The sequence below is a fragment of the Paroedura picta genome, chromosome 3, assembly GCF_049243985.1.
Source record: "Paroedura picta isolate Pp20150507F chromosome 3, Ppicta_v3.0, whole genome shotgun sequence".
NCBI classification, from domain to species: domain Eukaryota; kingdom Metazoa; phylum Chordata; class Lepidosauria; order Squamata; family Gekkonidae; genus Paroedura; species Paroedura picta.
In genome coordinates, this window is record NC_135371.1 from 109,941,379 (window position 1) to 109,962,108 (window position 20,730).

Sequence of the window (20,730 nt, forward strand, 5' to 3'; positions counted from 1 at the left end):
ATTTGATGTTACCTGCCCTGAGTCTATGGGGAAGAGTGGGCTATAAGATTAAAGTTTATTATTTTATGATCTTAATTTACAGAGCAATCTTGGTGTAGTGGTTAGAAGAGCTGGGTTTATTCCCCACTCCTCCAACTGCAGCCAGTAGGGTGACCCTGGGACAGTCACAGTCCTGTTAAAGCAGTTCTTACAGAGCAATTCTGTCAGAGCTCTCTCAGCCTCTCCTACTTCACAAGCTAAGCCAATTTGAGACTACTCTGAGTAGTGAAAAGTGGGGTATAAAAACCAACTTCTACTAAAGAAAGAGAGAAAGCACCAGAAGTAGATATATTGATCCATATTCTGTATGCACACATACAAGCATCCCATCTTTACCATCACATTCTATCATTTTCTTTCCATCTGCTCCAATCCTGTCCTTGTCTGTTTCTTCTGATGGAAGGCAACAAAAACTGTCCCAGCCCTCTACGAGTCATCAGTATGAGTCTCAACATATCAATTTTCAAGGAGAACAACTTTAAATACATCACAAGCTTTTAGCTTCCCTAGAAAATAATACTTCTATTGTTTCCAAAGGAAACCCTAAGTACCTCAAATTACCTCGCTTTTAACATGCTGACATGTTGATGGCCTGATGCTTTCCAAGCTCAGAGTCAGATTGACAGAAGTCAGAGTAGTTTAGAGGAACACTTAAAACATGGCATTTTGCATTTGGCAAGAATTACTGCAGTGAAAAATGACAAGGTGACTTTCTAATGCTTTTGGCTTGGAAGGAAAGAACTAAAAAAAGAGTTTTACTGACAATGCTTTATAATCTCTGCTCTACCTGCACAGTGGAAAGATAGGATATCGATAGCACTTCTGGTATATGCTTCATTTTTTTAACTGATTGAGAACAACACAGATTATATTGTTAATGGGTTTGCCACCTGAACCATAGTTTTAAAGAGTTCCTGGTTTTCATGGTCTAAACCCAAATCCCATAACCTCCACATGCAGCACAGCAGACTCTTGCATCTGGAGATCGGTGACTCATGATTTCACTTATTCAGAGGCTGATCATGTGATGCAGTGTGCCTTTTTTAAAAAGGCACCATTAATCATGGCATTGTAAAGGCAATGACTGATGCAGAATGTGGTAAAGAGGGGGAGAGGAGAGAGAACGATAATAAGCAGGAACATGATACTAGCTGTAATGCTATGGAATGCCAATAAAGGTATTGAATGAATGAATGAATGAATGAATGAATGAATGAATGAGTACTAGTTAGCACTTTATTAGTAAAATCCTAATGTGGTCTTCAGCCTTTTTGTTCTCACAATGCCATCACCATAAAAAATTATATTACATTTTGTAAGAAATGTGGTTGTTTTGCAACTGGGAGGCAGCAGGTCTTTGCCTCTTGGTATTTGTAAATTTTCAGTCATCCTGGGAATAGATCTTCTGCAAATGGTGATGGTCTATTGTACAGCAAAGATCATGTGTTTGGGGTTATATGAAACCTCACCACAAAGCAGTGAAAGGGTTTTTGCAGTCTGTTAGTGCCTATAAAAACACCTAAAGATAGATGTAATAATGTTAGCAGGATTCACATAAGGTTTTTTAAATTTTCACTGACCCGCTTACTCCCATGGCATAGTAGTAAAACTGTCACTTATTTATTTCATTCATGCACGCCAAGGAAAGAGCACAGGAGGAACAATTTTAAATCCAAACCACAGCTATGAAAACTGTATTAAAGACTGTTTCATAAAAGAAGAAGAGTTGGCTCATATATGCCGCTTTTCTCTACCCGAAGGAGTCTCAAAGCGGCTTATATTCACCTTTCCTTTACCCACAACAGACGCCCTGTGAGGTGGGTGAGGCTGAGAGAGCCCTGCTCAGCTTTATCAGTACTGTGAAGAGCCCAAGGTCACCCAGATGGCTGCATGTGGGGGGCGCGGAATCAAACCCAGCTCACCAGATTAGAAGTCTGCGCCCCTAACCACTACACCAAGCTGGTGTTATTTCCTCCAACCATAATAATTTTATGTTTACTTTTTCCCTCACCCCAAAATCTGACTTTTCTTTCTTTTAAAATTTTTTCACTGGCAAATGAAATTGGGCTTATTACTATTGTTGTTTCATACAATAACATTGCTTTGGGGAAACCTGAAAGATGGTACACTGGCAAAACTTCAGATGCAAATGCCTCCAGGAAAACAAATGATGCAGACACTTGAGTGCATAAACAAGTATAGAGGTAATGTGACACAGAATTGAACAAACTGTATATCATGTGCAATGAAACATTGTCAATACATAGCAGCAGTTCTGAGCTTACTAACGTTGCCTGTTATTAGTTCTCAATGTAATGGAAACATCACAGAAAATACAGTTTGTATCTTTATGAAACTTTATAAATAAAGTTTATTGTATTTGTTAAGAAGTTTTCCTCCGACTTGTAACTATTGGGCTTCACTGATGTCTATAAATATGAAATAAAATCTTCCTATAGTATTATATTTATTTCTAATATAATAGCAGATTTTAATTAAATATTGAAAACTACCCAGCTCATTGGGTTACTTATATGTCCCAAGTATGCATTTCTTTCCTGTAATACTACAAATTATCTCAACAAGTTTATGAAGCATGTTAAGGCACTAATTTTGTATGAGTGTGTGTTCTTTTTTTCCCCTTAGCTGAAGGAGACTGGTGAAGGATACTTTAATGCAGTGGAATTTGGGGATAGGCTAACATTTGCAAACTTTTCACCTGTGTGTTATTCCAGCCCCATGTGAAATTTCCATATCAGTGGTCTAGGTCATGCAGCACTGTAAAAGAAAATTCCATCTGAATGGAATAACACAAATACAAATGCTTGCAACCACAGAATGCTACCACAAAGAAATGATTTTCAATGGCAATGGAATGATAGGATGAATGTTGTACACCTTGTTTGGGTATCCTGCAATTCCTCATCATGAACAAAGGGAAAACATTCAGGGCCATTCTGCACTTCTAAAAGAATGGCATTAAGCCAGCGCAATTGCTTAACACTATTAAAAATTGTGCCCGCCATTTCTCACCTCCTCGCTCTCTCACTTTCTTCTCCCGCTTTCCTATACTTCCAGGCACTCCGCAAATGCCTGCAAAGAGGGACTCACAATACCAGTGAGTCTCCCCCTGCCTGTCAATCATGGCAGGCAGCCAGCTAATCAGCTTTCTCCTGGCTTTAAAGGGAAAGCAATCTTTTTTTTAAAGTAGAAATTCTCCATTCCTGTGACTATGCATCTAATCATAGATGCATAATGCATATTTTAATGCCAACCTGTTTTAGAATTATGAGACTTGAAGATCCACAAAAGTAATTTTTTCCCCATTTGGCAGGGGGGGGAGGTTGAGAGGCATGCTTTGTGCGGCAACTGGTGGGTGGAATTTTTTTTTTTACTCTGCCTGGCTTAAGCAATGTGTATTCGTTGCTCCAGACAGCTTGCTACAAAAAAATTAGCCCTGTTCCAGAGAGAAGGGAAAGGGAGGCAGGCACAAGGGTGAGAGCTGGAGATCATGCTACTGCTGGCTACTTTGGTTACGCACAACCATTTTGCCTGTGGTTGCTGGTTGCTCTCCTTCCACTTGCGCTACATGGCTGGGGGAATCCAGTTATTGTATTCCCCAGATAGCGCTTTAAAATGGAGGATATAGCTCCCAGTTTGCTGCTGGAACACTGGATGCTGAAGACGTAATGTAAAATGTCAAAAAATAATAAGTGTCTGCAAGAGGTAACACTTCCACTACACTCTCTGGGTGCGAAATGGCCCTCAATTTGTGTTTCTGTGGTTGGGTAGGAAGGGACCATGGGAGGAAGTGCGCCTGCTCACCCTGGACAGTGTGCAGCTCCTAGTGACTCACTCCGCCAGGAACCTGGGTATGATCCTGGATGCTTCCCTTACAATGGAAGCCCAGGTCACAAAGGTAGCATGGCTGGCATTTAACACCGCTGACAAGCCAAATTACTAGCGCCCTACCTGGAACCAGAGCACCTAGCCACAGAGATCCGTGTGATAGACTGGAATTCTGCAACTCGCTCTATGCAGGCCTACCCTTATCCTTGATCCGGAAACTACAACTGGTGCAGAATGCCGTGGCCAGGATTCTCACTAAGATATCATGATCTCATATCCGGCCGGTACTCCAAGAACTTGGTTGGCTCCCAGTTGAATTCCGGATTAAGCTTAAGGTTTTGGTAATCACCTTTAAGGCCACAGTCTGGGCCCAGTGTATCTGAAAGACTGCCTCCCTGCCTATACCCCCAGAACAGCTCTACGCTCCGCCACTTCCAACTGGCTACAGATCCTTGGCCCTAAAGAGGCACATCGGACCTCAACAAGGGCCACGGACATTTCAGTCCTGGCCCCCACCTGGTGGAATGAGCTCCCCAAATAGATCAGGGCCCTGCCAGAACTTCCATAATTCTGCAGGGCCTGCAAAAAGGAGCTCTTCCACCAGGCATTTGGTGGGGCCAACTGACCCATAACATTTACAGGTCCCCCCCAGACTGAGAGATCAAACCTGCTGAGGGAGTGTCAAAGGTATTGTTGAAGTGCTGTTCTAGTTGGTGTGTTGTTGTTATTGTTATACTGTTATATTGATTTTGATAGTGTTCTATGTAAATGTTCCAAAATGTTTTGTGTAAACCGCCCAGAGCTGTAGGGAAGGGCAGTATAAATAAACAAACAAATAAACAAATAAATAAACAAACAAACAAATAAATAAATAAATAAAGTGCAATGTACAGCAGTAGCAAAGAAGTTCCAAAATATTAAGTGTAATCAATGCTTCCACCTTCTTAGCATCACAAACAAAATAACTTTAAATGTGCAGAGTGCTTGCAACTTTATGTACTCCACCATCTGTAATGCTGAATGTCTGATTAACTAATGCTGAATCCATCACTGGTATCAATGTCATAGTACTTCTCCCACTATGTTATGAAACATAATAGTTCTTGCAGAAACAAATCTCCCTGGTTTTCCCTTGCTTTTTGATTCCTCTGTGTACTGAACACCAAAAAGCTAGCCCCATAAAAGGGAAGGATTAAGGAACAAATTAACAACAGCAACAAAAGGGAGATAAAAGGGATGATGAAGCAAAGACTTTCTCCTCTGACTGCCCTGTTTTATAAGCTATTACTGCAGAATCAGATCTATTTTCACCAATTTCCCAGTGCTGAATCACTAGACAGAGACTAGTGTAGGCTCCACAACTGAGTCTTCAGCACATATTTGAAACTGCACACATCCAACATTATCCATTACCCAGCATTATATACATTCAGCATATGCATCAAGCTGCCTTTTACTGAGTATTACTGTCAGCCTATCAAGCTCAGTACTAACCATTTCACATGGCAGTGGCTCTCCAGTGGCTCAAAGAGAAGAGATCTTTCACAGAACCTATTATCTGATCCTTTTAAATGGAGATTCCATTAAATGGAATGAACCATCTGTATGCAAAGCAGATACTCTACCACTGAGCCATAGCCTCCCCCACTTCTACAATACAAGTATATTTATAAACAAAATTAACTTGGTGTATTTCTGCTTATATTGCATGTAATGTATTGAATTAGGTATCTGCCTCTTTAAGAGTTGGAGGAAGAATTCCCGCGCGCAAGAGATTTTGGTGCATGATGTGCCTATATATATCAAGTTGTTATGTATTATTTTCCAGTTATCAGTTGTTCCTGTTGTGGTTAATAAAGAGTTGTTGGACAAGTGTGGCTCTGCTTCAATATATTATACTGGTGACAAAAGTGGGATACTAGCCCAGGTGAAGGGAGCCAGTGCAGCCAATAGCTTGGGCCAGCAGGAAGTGGCAACCATAGTGACACAAGGTCAAATAGAGGAATTTGATGCAAGGGATCCAGGGAAGTGGGAAAGCTATGTGGAATGATTTGAGTTCTAAGCCGCTGTGAATGGCATCACTGATGCTGACAGGAAGACAGTGGTCTTTTTCAGGCCCAAGAACTTATGAGCTGGCTAAAGCTCTGGTGACACCAGCTCTGCTGGCCACAACATTGATATATTAACTACATTGACCAACCATCCCCCCCCCCCCTGGGCATCTGAGATTGCTCAGCGACACATGTACTCCTTGCACGGGCAGAAACAAGGCCAGAATGTCACGTTGTCTGGCCCAGCACTGCAATTTCTGAGAACCTTATGGAAACCCTGTGCGACAGATTCGCATATCAGTTGTGAGATGAGGCGATGCTTAGGAAGCTGTTTGCTCGCCAGACACTTACCTTCCAGGCAGCCATGGAGGATGCGCTGGTGTCCGAGGTGGCAGAGGCCAGCACCCGGGTTGTCAGGCTAGTGAGGAGCCCGCAGGAACCAAGAGGTGAACTGGAGGCTCCATGTGATGATGTCCACTGGCTGCGGGCAGGAGGCGCGCAGACCTGCAGAGGAGAGTAGTGGAGAGCCTGCAATGGTGCAATAGCTGTGGAGGCCAGTGCATGAGGAGCACATGCAGATTTAAGTTGGTGAAGTGCTGTGCCTGCAAGAAGTGGGGTCATAGCGTCTGCAGAGCTAAGAAATGGTTCAAGGCTTTGACAGCGAAGCGCAAGGTGAGGTTGAGTGCACACTCCGGAACATGTGTGGTGCCCTTGAAATGGAAGGATGTCCAAATATCTAGTCCAGACCATGTGGCAAGGATTGGCCAGATAGACCATTGTTTGGGTGAAGATCAACAGCCTGGCATCTGACATAGAGGTGGATTCCAGTTCCGCATAATCCCAGAGTAGTTCTTCAAGTGCAGACAGCTCAATGGCATCCCACAGCTGGAAGGAGTTGAGTTGCCCTGACAGATTTCCAAAGGAATCAAGTGTTGGTGTTGTGCCAAACCTCGGTGTCTATGGAATTTAAACAGTTCAAGGGACCACTGAACTTGGTTGTGGGGCTGGGCCCCTTGATGTAACAGTAGAAGGTCTACACTAAGTGCACATGGGAACCTACAGCATATTATTCCAATGATTCACCTCCATCTTCGATGGTAAGCTAGGGAATTTTAGGGGGGCCCTGGTGTCATAGGTCATGGACCCTGGAGCGATGCCTATAAGACTAAAGCTACAGTGAGTGCCTTTTGCCCTCAAACATAAAATAGAGGAAGAACTGGTTGGTAGTAAAAGACAAACGTTTTATGCGATCTGAAGAGAAACCAGAGTTTATAGAAATGATGTTGTGCACAGTATTTATGTAGAGGGGTATTATTCCAGAATTTTAATTTCCTAATATTTTCTTTGTTACTTATGTTATGCTAGAACCTGACTGGTTAATTACTGTATCAATAAAATGTAGACCAATTGGGAGAGCAAAGGGTACTGGAACAAGTCTCACATGCAAAGTGGGATATCCCCACTGTGACACCAGTTAAAGCAAATGGGGATATTAGAATCTGTGCAGATTACAAATGCACAATCAACCGAGTAACTGGTGAGGCATGTGACCTCTGCGCCTTTCCATCCATCGACAAATGGCTAGGCAGAAAGCATGGTGAGAACTACAAAGGACTCATTATCATGGTTGGTGTATGGGGATTAGGGCCAGTGACTGGAAAGTTCCCTATTGGGACTGAATGTAATACCATGCGTGTCCACCAGGGGGAAACCGGTGGAATTAGTGATGCACTGCCTGCACCCAGACCTAATGGGCGACAGGGAGAAAAACAGGGGAGCCAACAAGTTGGGATCCCAGTTTGCTTGCTCCAACAGACACTGTTTACATTAGAAACTATGGCAGTGGCCCTGTGTGAGTGCCAGCAATGGTTTGGGAAGCCATGGGGCCAGAGTTATACAGGACAGTCATGTTGGAGGGGTTTTCAGACGTCATGTGGACCAAATGAGACGTAGAGACCTGGGGACCTGGAACAGTTAGGAGGTGAGAACGGTACATAAAGAGCAGTTGATTCTGGTATGATTGAAAGTGAGGGGTGTCAGACACCATAGGGACCTGCCGAATCCAGGGAGCAGGATGCTGCAGTCCTGCGGAACCCGAACGATGTTATCACTCCAAGACATTCTCAAAGGGTATGAAAGGGACCCTGATATTTACAGGAGTTTTTGGAATAGGAGGGATGGGTGTCATGTATTGTATAAAGTACCTGCCTCTTTAGGAGCAGGAAAAATTCCCACACATGGCAGATTTTGGCGTGCATTGTGCCTAGATATATGCCAAGTCATTATGTGTTCTTTGACAGTTATCAGTTGTTCCTCTTGTGGTTAATAAAGAGTTGTTGGCCAAGAGTGGCTCTGTTTCAGTATATTACATTGCACATGCATGGAGTAAAAGCAACTGAATTTTTATTTACTCCTTTTTGCTTTGCCACATCATTATTTTTTTTAGTTAACACCTCCTTACTTGCTGTTTGGGTAGTCAGCACGGTTATGGCCAAGTCCCAGATTGAATTGACCTAAATAGCATGACAGGTAGAGAGAAGAAGGTATGATTTCATATTCTCTCCTGTTTCCTCTTTGCCCCTCACTTCGGTCTATGTAAACTCTAAAGCAGGCAGCAAGGTGTTAATGAATGTAAATGTCTTCAGAATTCAGAGTAAGCATAACAACTAAATGCCTTTTTTGTTTAATGTATGCTTGCTCTTTTCTAGTAGGGGATCCATTAATATTCAGGATCCCTCCTTCTGGGGAAAAGTCCTACAATCTGCACTACTATCTGTCCTATTCTTTAGATACTGCCCTTTAAAGTTGTCAACTCTTTTTGTGAATTGTACTTATAACTATGGGGAAAAGATAGCAAAGAATACAAGGGGAGACCAGATATGAAAAGCCTGTTGCTGGAAGTTTTAGTAACATTTTGAATTTGCTGTCTTGACCGTAGAGCAGGCTTTTTCAACCAGGTTTTCATTAAACCCTGTTAAACATTTATTGGGTGATATGACATATATGGTCATGTCAACCAGTCCCGGCCTCCCAAAATGGCCAATGATGGCCTGGAGTGGGTAGGAAGCGGAGGGGCCCTGGGTGGGCATGTACACAGCTATGCTTCCCAACCACATTCTTCACAATCATGTCACTCAAAGCCTGAAGAATGTTTCAGGGGTTTCTCAATGGTAAAAAGGTTGAGAAAGGCTGCCTTAGAGTGGCACATCATTATGATGAAAACACCCCACCCAACCCATTAGCTGCACTGAAACAGATGCCATGGAAAGTAAATTCATGTCAATGGTCCTATTCATTTCACTGGGTAACTGAGCAAGAGAACTTCCTACTGGATTGTTGCTATTTATACAGCCTTTCTGGATGAGTCCTGTTTTTGTCCATTTTATTAATATGCCTTGATATTTTCATAAATATTCATGGATCACAAACAATGTATGTCTTCTCATGTCAGGTAAGCCAGACTAAATCTAGAAGTACAATACAGACTAGAGTTCTAACTAAGGGAAATTTACCCTTCATTCAGGAATGCCATTCTCCATTCAGTTTTTTCCCTTTCCTTTGGCATACACATGTCTGGAATGCAACATTCTAGGCAAAATACAATCAATTTGGAATCTTTTCTCCACTCTCTCAAAAGAAATTGTATCAGGAACAAATCACACAGCTAAATGGAACTGCATGCTCTCTATCTTCATTACTTTTGTATCTCTTTGGTAACTGCAATAGTGTTCTCATGTAATCAAAGAATGATTGCTTGCATCAAAGGAAGCAATAGAATTCACAAATTTATGGCTGTCATTAGAATTATGGTGAGGTGGAAAAGCCCATTGACTGACTACCCAGATTATCTTGATTTGGTAGACTTAACACCTTACAACATGTTTAAAGGAAGATCAATAACAGAACCAGACAATCATTACAGGGAACAAGCTGATTCAGAAATAAAGACAACATGCAGTCTACACTGGAAAAAAAAATATATAGCAGCTAAATTGGTGCCACGGAGCATGAGATGACAGAATAACAGCAAAAGTTTAAAATGGGCTTTATTTATGTTGCATTTGTCTAAAAAGTACCGGTTACTGTGTAGAGAACAAAAGAAATGGAACTGCTGGGGAAATACCAATGAACTTTGAACATACTGCTGAAATAGACCAATCTTAAGAGTTAATGACTTTTTTCATGGGTATAAGGATCAGAGGATGTGTTCACCCTTTAATTCTCATTTCAAAGTGAATTAGATGATATGACGGACCCCAAAAGGATTGCCAGGCAATGGAGTCTGGGGGGGTCATGGGGGAGGCACCATCAGTGTAACAGCATTACATCACTTTCAGGGGAAACCAGAAGTGATGTCACATTACTTTAGGTATTTCTGGACACACACATATATTTATATAGCCAATATTAATTTTTCCCATAGGCCCCTGAAGCTGTGCCAGGCAACAAGAACTGGGGAAGGAGATCTCCTGCCCCTCCCCAACGGGTAACTTGCAACCCTAGATCCAACATCTCCCATATAAAGAAAGAAAACTTTAGTCAGATAAATATAAAATTAAATAACATAAATGTAAAAAACATATGATTTAAATTGAATTATGAGCTACAATTCCGAGCCCCTTTACCAGTACACTTTCTCCCCCCTAATAAAAATGATTTTGGAAACAAATTCTTGTAAACACTTTGCTTGTTGATATAGTTGAGAAAATGCATGAGGGGGAGTCCAGCAGGAGGACACGAAGCTGCTTGTGTGCGATTTGTTGAAACATGGACTTACCTATGAAATAGGCCAGCAGGATAGCAAGCAAGACTGCTGCAGCGATAGCTGATAAAGCAGCACATTTCCAGCTACAATACTTGGAGGGCTTTTTCAGCTTGAATGCATTTCTGGAGAAAGTATTTCTAGGTAACAATCTGGGAGGTGGTGTGTAAACAGTTCCTGAGGTCAAAGGGTATCCAGGGGAAGAACTACTGAACAGAGGAGTTGTTCCAGAAGATGTCTTGAATAAGAAATGCCTGAAATGCAGACAAATTGGTCATAGTTAAGAGATGCAGTGTAGTACTTATAGCAGAAGAACAGTAACTCAGCTCTTCAGGAATATTTTTTTAAATTGGCAAAGATGAAGAGAAAAATGTTAGCTGTGAAATAATGTCTGTGATTTTAATAACATAAAAAGATGTTCAAGTAAATCCAACTGTTTATGTATTTGAGTACGAAGTGAGTCCAGTACTAGAAAGTTAAAGTTGGAGACAGATAATAATTGTTTTCTGTTTTGAGCTTCCAATGCCAGTCCAAAAAATGATCTTACCTAAAAGAAACTTACAACACATCTACCATTTGTACAGGCTAAAACTCAGGCCACCAAAATGGGGGAGAGACCTGTGTATAAATATTTGCAGGACTGGGTTAATCTGGCAGATTCAAAAGCTTGTCAGTTTCATACCTTTAATAAGGTTATCCCTAGGAAATGTCCTGCCTTAGGGAAGCTCCATGTTATGCTACTGCAGTTGTGTACTAAAAGCTCCAGGGACAATGAAACAGTTTTTAGAATGTCTGTGGTCCTGATCTGACTACCTACTTGTCCATACGCACTGGGGAAATGGAAGTCTGGCCAACCAAACCACTGGGGCAAAAAGGAAAAAAAAAAGGAAAAAAAAAGTTCAGAGCAAAGTAATTTTTTCCAGTACTTTCTGGATCCAATGACTGAAGAACAATACAGTTCACCATTTGCTTTTCACTAAATCAATTTTTCCCGTTTCCTAGTGCTGCCAGGATGCGTGTGCTTGCTAATCATGGTTCACAGCTCCCTTTCTCAGTCTTATATTTTCCTTACCTACAATTCATTCTTCCCCTTTACTATTCCTTTCTCTCTCTCTTTCTCTTTCCAATCCTCTACTATTCCTACTGGTTCTTCAGTCCCTTTTCCAGCTTGCCAGCTTGCCATTTTATTTTATCCTGATGATTTCTGCAGAATTAATTTGAGGGGGAAAGTAACCTATGAGTAGGTAGTTATTATGAGTTAGAGTGATTTTCTTTCATTCTTACTTCTGAAATGGATGCTTTATGAATTTGCTAAGAGCATGTGACCGGGCAGCTTTTCCTGTCACATGTTTGCCACAGGGACAAGTTGCAGCAAAATAGTTCTAATCAACTATCTTGCCTGTGGGCCTTTGATTCTGAATATGTCAGGAGGGGATCCTGGGCAGAGTCTTTGTCCAGCCCACCTTGGGTCTTAGTAGTCCTAAATCTGACTGTTGCGCTTTCAAAATTCAATAGAATGCTATGAATATGAACTACACAACTATTTGTCCTTAGGAGTTAAATTTGTTGTTCAAGTAATTCTGTTAAGAAGTGGATCTCAGTCAGTTTCTGGATTTCCCAGAGCACAAGGAAGTTCATTGATTTCCACATACACAAGACTCATACTGTGACTTGCCTTGAAGGCAAATGGAAGGCATTAGAAGAATAAATAATGCACTCAAAATCTGGAATATCAAAGTAATTTGTTTTGGATGGTTCACCCACTTTGGAATCAAGCAGTCATGTTCTGCACCAGCTGGAGTCAATATTCAAAAGCCTTACATATATAACGTAGTATAGCATAGTGAATCTCAGAGTTACAAAACTATGCATCAGAGAGAACATATCATTACTATCTTTGAAAATGGAATTGGTAAGAAGTGTCCTTATTACTGATACAGTTAAGCAGGGGGTCCCCAATGTTTTGAGCCTGCAGGCACCTTTGGAATTCTGAAACAGCCTGGTGACAGAATTCTGATGCAAAATGGCTGTCAAAAAATATTAGAGAGAAAGGTTATATATAACTGATAGTAAGTCTTCTGCATTTCAGGCTGAAGTTCTGTTTAATGTGGGTGACCACACATACTCTGTCACTGTCATACAGAAGAAGAAGAGTTGGTTCTTATATGCAGCTTTTCTCTACCTGAAGGAGTCTCAAAGCAATTTACATTCGCCTTCCCTTTCCTCTCCCTGATATTACTGGTCAGAACAGCTGTATCAGTGCTGCTGGCTCTCTCTCTCTCTCTCTCTCTCTCTCTCTCTCTCTCTCTCTCTCTCTCACACACACACACACACACACACACACACACACACAGAAAGTCCAAGATAAAAGAGGGGGAATACTCTTCTGTATAAGGGAAGTGAGACACAATAAAACTGAGAGTGTAGTAGCAGCAGCTGCTAAGGAGAATATATATATATATATAAATTGCACAGTCAATCAAATATTCAGTGGCCACCCAGAGCCTTACTGACCTCACCCATTTGAAAATACTTTGTGAGTTCCAGGAAAGATGTCAGCACATACCTTCGGACCCTGGGCACCACACTCAGGAACCCTGCAGTAAAGGGGTCCAGTATCTATCCCAGGCAAAGTTGTAAAAACAGAAGATGTATAAACAGGAGTTCCTATTCTCTGAAGATAAAAGGGATCCCCACTCATCTTTTTATAATTATTTCATAGGCCTTAGCTGACAGCAACTCTCAAACATAGCAATGAGAAACTTTATATTAAAAATTGAAAGCAACTGAAGTCAAGGAACAAAGCATACCTATTAACATCACAAGAGATTTGTTCATCATCCACTGATGTTTTGGGCAGTAAGATAAATAATATTAAGCTCCATCCCTTTAAAAAAAACACTGTGGGCTTTTCTGCAGTGACTAAAAACTTCACGGCAGCACCCATAAAGCTCCATGGAATTTCATTACTTTCACACTAAAATCTCCTGATTCAGGTGCAGGGCCAAATGTGTTCCCTGTTTGCCATGCATTTTGGGAATTCCAAAAAAATGTGACTTCCCACCCTGCCCTGGGAGGGAATTCGCAGTAACCTAAAATGGAATCTCAAAAGTCGCATTGGCTTCCCCCACTATTTCCCACCTCATAATGATGACGTTTGAGATCTGGCCAATGCTGTGTGTCTGCCCATCCTCTTCCACTCCCTGATGTAGTTTTAAAAAAGATTTTGAACAGGATTGCATTCAAATACAGTTCTAAAGTAGCACAAGCATGACACAAACACATACACTGCCTCCCTGTCTCCCCCTCCAGCAGAATACTCTTGCAAATTTCATGAAGGGAGATGGAACCATGGTATGTTTCATGCAGGGAGCCTATGAACATTGTTAATTTCATCCATCAGCCTCCTGAAGTTTTCTACAAGCACAAAAAAGAGACTTCTTTGTATTACGACATAGGAGTGTCCTAACATAATGACTGTTTAAAAAAAATAATAATAATAATATGCAATATATGGGGGAGAAAGGGGGTGGAAACTGACGACACGACACAGGATGCTTGTCTGAAGTGGCATACTCAAGCAAAGGTGCAAGCAGGCACCATTTTTCCCAAGCTGTCTTTTAATCTGCACTGCTCCCAAGAAGGCTTGGGCGGGGGAGGGGGGATGAGCTGCACAGTATATGGGAAAGGGGAGTGTGTGGGCACTTTTCCCATAGGAGGGGGAGAAAGGGAGGGGGAAGGAGGTTTGCAATGAGGGCAAGACACAAGAACAAGTGGGGACAGCCATTACTTTATTGTACATGCTCAGATTTCTTTGTAAGGGAAGAGAGGCAAGAGCCAGGAGTGCCTATGATCCCGACAGAAGTGTAAAATGCAAGCCATGAACTGACTTCTGGATGGTGCCGAAGAAACCCACAAATGTAGAATGCCAGGTACAAAAACTGGGTTGGCATCCAGAACTGAATGTGGCAAGAATGCCCTGGCAAATAACGACTGCAGAAAAGGCCTGAGAGTTTAGCTGTAACTTGAGAATATTCAGTAAGTACCAAGCCAATTAAAAACACAATTCTCCTCTTGATTTATGCCTGCTAGGTAGAACAGAATTATTTTTGAAACCCATTACACTAATAGAGTACAATGCATAGTAATATCCTCAATCCAGTAGGTCTCTCCTGGCAGAAAGGACAGAAATGGGTAGGTTCTGCAGTGTAATGAGAAGAACGGAAATTAGGAACCTATGCTTTTTTCAACCTATGATGAAAAAATGTTACACTTGCAAAGAGGTTGTGTAAGCTAATCAGTAGAAAGCCCCAAATGAACCCTCTCCCTTTCTACCATAACGGAAGATAGAATTCAAATTAACTTGCACAGCAAACCAATAGGGATATCTATATTTCAGAAAGGGGGGGGGCTCCCCCCTTATTTAAGATTCTCCCAATCTGGTTAATCCAGTGGAGGGCAATTAACTGAGTTTGGGGGGGGGGGATATTGCTTTTATTTGTATTATCATTTATTGTAAACCACTCCAAGTCAACTTGCAGGTAGGAGTGGTATAGAAATAAAATAAATAAATAATAAGAAAAATTGTTATTTTATTTATTTCACTTATTTATTATTGTATTTTTAGCCCGCCACTCTCTCAAGCCACTTGTGGTGGGTAACAACGTTTACATAAAACCACATTAAAACCCACATATAAAACCCGCATCACAAGACTGAAAAAATTCCCCCCCTCTCCCCACCCAGCCCATCCAGACAGTCATCGATCTCGGGGTATAAGGTTCACCTGACGATCTCATGTAGCCTGAGGAGGGGACCCAGATCTTCTCAGCTATGGCCTCAACCAAAGACCTGGTGGAAGAGATGTCTTGCAAGCCCTGCAGAACTGTGACAGCTCCGTCAAGGCCCTTAGCTCTACTGGGAGCTCGTTCCACCAAGGCCCTGGCCCTGGTTGATGCCAGACACACTGGCTGGGGATCTCCAGTGGATTAACACCCACAGAGCAAAGTGCAAAGCATAAGGAGATAAGTAGTCCCTCAGATAGGCAGGTCCAAAGCCACAGATGGCCTTAAAAGTTAAAACCAGAAACTTGAACTTGATCTGGGCTACAACTGGTAACCAATGCAGTTGCCTTAGCACCAGATGGATGTGGGCTCTCCATGATGTACCTGTTTGTTACCAGCTGCAATTTACAGATCAAGGACAAAGGCAGCTCCACTTACAGAGAGTTACAGAAGTCCAATCTAGAGGTGACAGTTGCATGAGTCACTGTGGCAAAGCAGTCCGAGGGCAAGTAGAGAGCTCGTAGCCTTGCCTGGAGAAGATAATAAAATGCTGTGTAGGCTTCTCTCATGACCTCGGCCGCCATTGATATGGAAGCATCCAGAATCACCCCCAAATTCCTATTTGAGCACAAGATGTTAACCTGCACTCTAGCCAAAGTGGTAGGCGTACTTCCTGTCCTGCTGTCTTCCTGCCCAGCCACAGGACCTCCATCTTGGACGGGTTGAGTTTCAGGCGACTCTGCTCCGACTATCTGGCCATGGCTTCCAAACATCTGGAGAATGTATCTGGGGGTGGGGGGAGTCCAGGTGGCCATCCATCAGGAGATAGAACTGGGTGTCATTCACATATTGGTGACAACCCAGCCCATGACTCCAGACCAGCTGTGCCAGAGGATGCATAAAGATGCTAAATAATATGGGGAAGAGTTGATAGGGGTGCAACAATTCCTCCCTCACTGCTACACTCTGTGTCCAGTTATGGAGAAAGGAGCGCAAGCATTTGAGTGCTGTCCCCAAATCCCAGCCCCAGTTATGCAGTGAGCCAATAATTTGTGGTCAACCACGTCAAATGCAGCTGACAGATCACGCTTCACAAGTATGGCAGAATTGCCCTGATCCAGTAGGCGCAAGAGATCATCCATCAAAGTGACCAGTACCATCTTCATTCTGTGTCCAGAATGGAAGCTGACTGGTATGGGTTCAGCAACAAAGTTTCCTTTTCAATTTCTTTATTATGATGCAATATCAGCATGCGCAGAACATTCAGTAACCCAGCTGGATCCATAAGTCACTGAGGGTGGGCTAAAATATGTCTGCCATCTGCACAGGGAGGGGGTGGTATCCTGAGGGGCGTAGTGGTCTAACTGTTGGATAGGATCAACATCTACCCCAGTACTGAAGACCAAATCGAGCATGTGACTGGCCTGATGAGTGGGTACGGTAACAAAATGAGAGAATCCCAGCATCGCCATGGTCAACACCAGGAGCCGTTCCGCATTTGTCCAAAATAGCACAATGGTTACTAATTGAAATCGCTACAGTTTTGCTGTTATACACTACGTCGTTGACAATCTGCAACACTCCTGAAACCGATCCGCAAAAAGCGCTTCGTTGTAGCGCTTTCAGGGAAATCCCAAAAAGTGGATTCACCCTCCGGAAAGTGCTACACTCCTGCAACCAATCTGCAACACTAGCGGGAAAGTTCTGTGCGTTACAATTGTTGCGGTTTTTGCAAAGTCCCGCCCCCTAGCTCTTTCCTCTGATCTTCCGGCAAAGCGATCACCATTTTTTTTTCTCCGAGCGAGCGGAGATCAACGCACCGGCAAGCCTTCATTTACCCAGTGAGGCTTCCCTGGCTGGATTACACTACAAAGGCAGGTATGCATAACGACGAATTCCACTATTTAAAATGGCGATTTTTCATTCCGCAAACAATTTGCAACATTGATCCCGGTGCGGAATGGCCCCAGGTCTTAGCCAGACCCATAGGAAGGTGAATCGGCATGGACATTTAAGTCCCCTTGGATTAAAAGTCTGGGGTACCACAAAGCCCAGATCATCACTACCTCCAGGCTAGCCGGGAGATCATTAGATGAATGCCATACCATCCAGATAGCCAAGATCCCCACCATACCCCTACTCCAACACACCCACCCAGATGATTGAAAGTGCTGGGAGAGCCCTGTAGAAGAAAGCCTCCTAGACCAGAATTGCCCTCCACCATGGAGCCAAGACTGGTGGAGGATTGCAAACTCAGAAGGGGCCAGATCCTTAAGGGCAAATGTCTCACCCGCTCTCTCCCAGTTTCTGGCATGCATGCCAGGTCTACCTCCTGCCCTGTGAATCTCGCAGGGTGGAGGACTTGCTATTGATTGACCTGGTATTGCACAACATCAGTACTGGCTCCATCCTAGCCTCCACCCTCACCTGTCTGGGGATGGGATATCTGTGGATAATAATATCATCCAATTGTATATGCTCTTTCCAGAATATATGATATAAAGTAATGCAATAAGGGCATTGTTACCAAGTATGTAGAATCATCAGTTAATATTAAAACTACATCTACCGTATTTGCTGGTGTATAAGACAACTGGGCATATAAGACGACCCCCCAACATTTCCACTCAAAATATAGAGTTTGTTACATTACAGTACAGTACTATGGGCAACTATGGGCAGCTATGTCTATCCCAACTGAAGTGCACCCGGCGTATAGGACGACCCCCCCACTTGGAGGCATGTTTTTCAGGGGGAAAAAGTAGTCTTATATGCCAGCAAATACTGTATTTCTTCTTCTGTCTACTTCACCATGAAGAATAAATGAACCATAACAGCCAAAATGATAGGCATCTTGGATCATGCTTTCTTCAGACAGGTATCTGAGTGAAGCGATGAGGTCAAGTGCCTATCACTTTCCCTGCCTATCATAGTTCCCTCTCAGATTTGTGTGGCTATTCTCCTGGTTCCACCCAAAAAATCATAACCAGTGCTTGAATTCCAGGTATGGGTCTTTTCAGAGTTTATGCCTGGGGCAGGATGTGTCACAGCTTGTTCACTGGGAGACCCCAGACCTCTGCCATGGATCACTCTGTCTTCTCTTGTGGATGTGTGGAGAGCGTATAGGACATTAGGGTCCTACCAGTGATGGTTGTCCTAGGTGTCCTTCAAGGTAAGTTTTTCCTTATGGAGCCATCATGTGATCTTCCTTGGGATGGGAAGTTCATACCTTTGGTTTCCAGTGGCACAGCAGCTTATATTAGTATTAATCTACTTATGCAATTGCAGTCTGCCTTTCTCGGTGATTCTTAAGTCAGATTATGAAATATAATGAAATATAAAAATCAGTTCAAACAAATGCCAAACACCTCCTGTAAACAATACAATAGGACTAGGATTACAGAACTGGAAAACAATGCAAAATCTCCCCTATGCCTAAGGCAACAATAATTGCTTTGCTGGGTTCTTCTTGAGCTTACTGAAGTACATGTTCTTCCTTAACCATATGACTTGGCCTTGTAAAAACATGTTCTCTTTGCACAGGTGTGGGAATCTGGTCTATGTTTCTATAAGTGGTCCACCTTTTCCTGATGGGTGTGACTGAAATGGTAGCTCTTCTTCTCAGTCTGGTACTTTTGCTGAAATATGGACTGATGGTTTACAGCATGTTGCTGTTCCAGTTATTATTATTATTATTATTATTATTATTATTATTATTATTATTATTATTATTATTATTATTATTATTATTATTATTATATTTATATCCCGCCACTCCCTTGCGGCTCGTTGCCAGGAGATTAAAAACCCTTGTGGAGGCAAGTACAGGTTGCTGTACCATTTAGGTATGGATCATGTGAATTCTTTGTGGGTCAATACTGATACCTTGGGTGGATTAGGGATACGTGGTGGTAACTGAATAGGACATTGTCATCATGGTGTTCTGCTGTCACGGCACATTGATTAGCATCCTGTATGCATGAGTGATATGGAAGAATCATCAGTATTGAGCATTGTGATTTGAGGATGTTAGTGAAGAGTGCCTATGTGTTGCTACATTGGCATCTGTTTCTATAACTATTGTGTTGTTAACTCAGTTACCATGATTAGCCCTAACATGGTGGTTGCCTGGTAGGACTATACAAATGCATGTCTGATCCACAGTGATAGGAGTGTATATTTGTTGTTGTTAGGTGCGAAGTTGTGTCCGACCCATCGCGACCCCATGGACAATGATCCTCCAGGCCTTTCTGTCCTCTACCATTCCCCGGAGTCCATTTAAGTTTGCACCTACTGCTTCAGTGACTCCATCCAGCCACCTCATTCTCTGTTGTCCCCTTCTTCTTTTGCCTTCGATTGCTCCCAGCATTAGGCTCTTCTCCAGGGAGTCCTTCCTTCTCATGAGGTGGCCAAAGTATTTGAGTTTCATCTTCAGGATCTGGCCTTCTAAAGAGCAGTCAGGGCTGATCTCCTCTGGGACTGACCGGTTTGTTCGCCTTGCAGTCCAAGGGACTCGCAAGAGTCTTCTCTAGCACCAGCACTCAAAAGCCTCAATTCTTTGACGCTTGGCCTTCTTTATGGTCCAACTTTCGTAGCCATACATTGCAACTGGGAATAGTTGCAATAGGAGTGTATATATAAACATTTATACACAGGTGTTCTTTTGAGGTACTATTTATGTAATTATGGAAAAAAGGAAATATTGGGAATATTTCTACCTGCTATGTGAAATCTGGAATGATCTCTGGCTTCTCTTCCTGTTAGATATTTAATGCTGGGTGCAGCTGAGCTGTAACACGTTTCACAAGAAACAAAGCCCACGTCTCTTAGCCCATTGCTTGACTCTATGGCATTGACTAAGATGGCCCCACGGGTCCAAGATCAGCTCAAAACTTAAATTGTATTCTTTGTAACCCTCTGGGTTTGTATAATCAGAGAGATTCAAATAAATATAAGGTTGGATACAGACTGAACTGGGTATCATTTCCTACTGCAGGCCCTCCCCGCTACTATTCCTCAGGGTCCCCTATTCCCAGGATTTCATGGATCAGTGGGTTGTAGTGGAAAGCAGGAAAGTGACATTCTGCTATTGGAAAATATAGTCTGGCATTTCTTACTTTGGAGTGTGAAAACATGGGCACTCCAAAACCTACTCAAAATCCAACTCTAAACAGTTCTAATATTAATGTTACCAGGGCTTCTCACTAGTTAATGAAACTACATTTATATCCTGCTGAATTAACAT

General features: G+C 42.5%; 1 protein-coding gene across 19 annotated transcripts in view; it reads right to left on the reverse strand.

Annotated features, from left to right (window-relative positions):
- The window catches only part of TENM2 (teneurin transmembrane protein 2), a 1,331,635-nt gene that overhangs the window by 304,018 nt on the left and 1,006,887 nt on the right, over positions 1-20,730 (reverse strand). For all 19 annotated transcript variants that reach the window (XM_077327160.1, XM_077327169.1, XM_077327168.1 and 16 more), the window contains one exon: positions 10,717-10,955. In XM_077327160.1, coding sequence (XP_077183275.1) covers positions 10,717-10,955 — 239 coding nt within the window. The remainder of the gene's footprint in view (positions 1-10,716; positions 10,956-20,730) is intronic.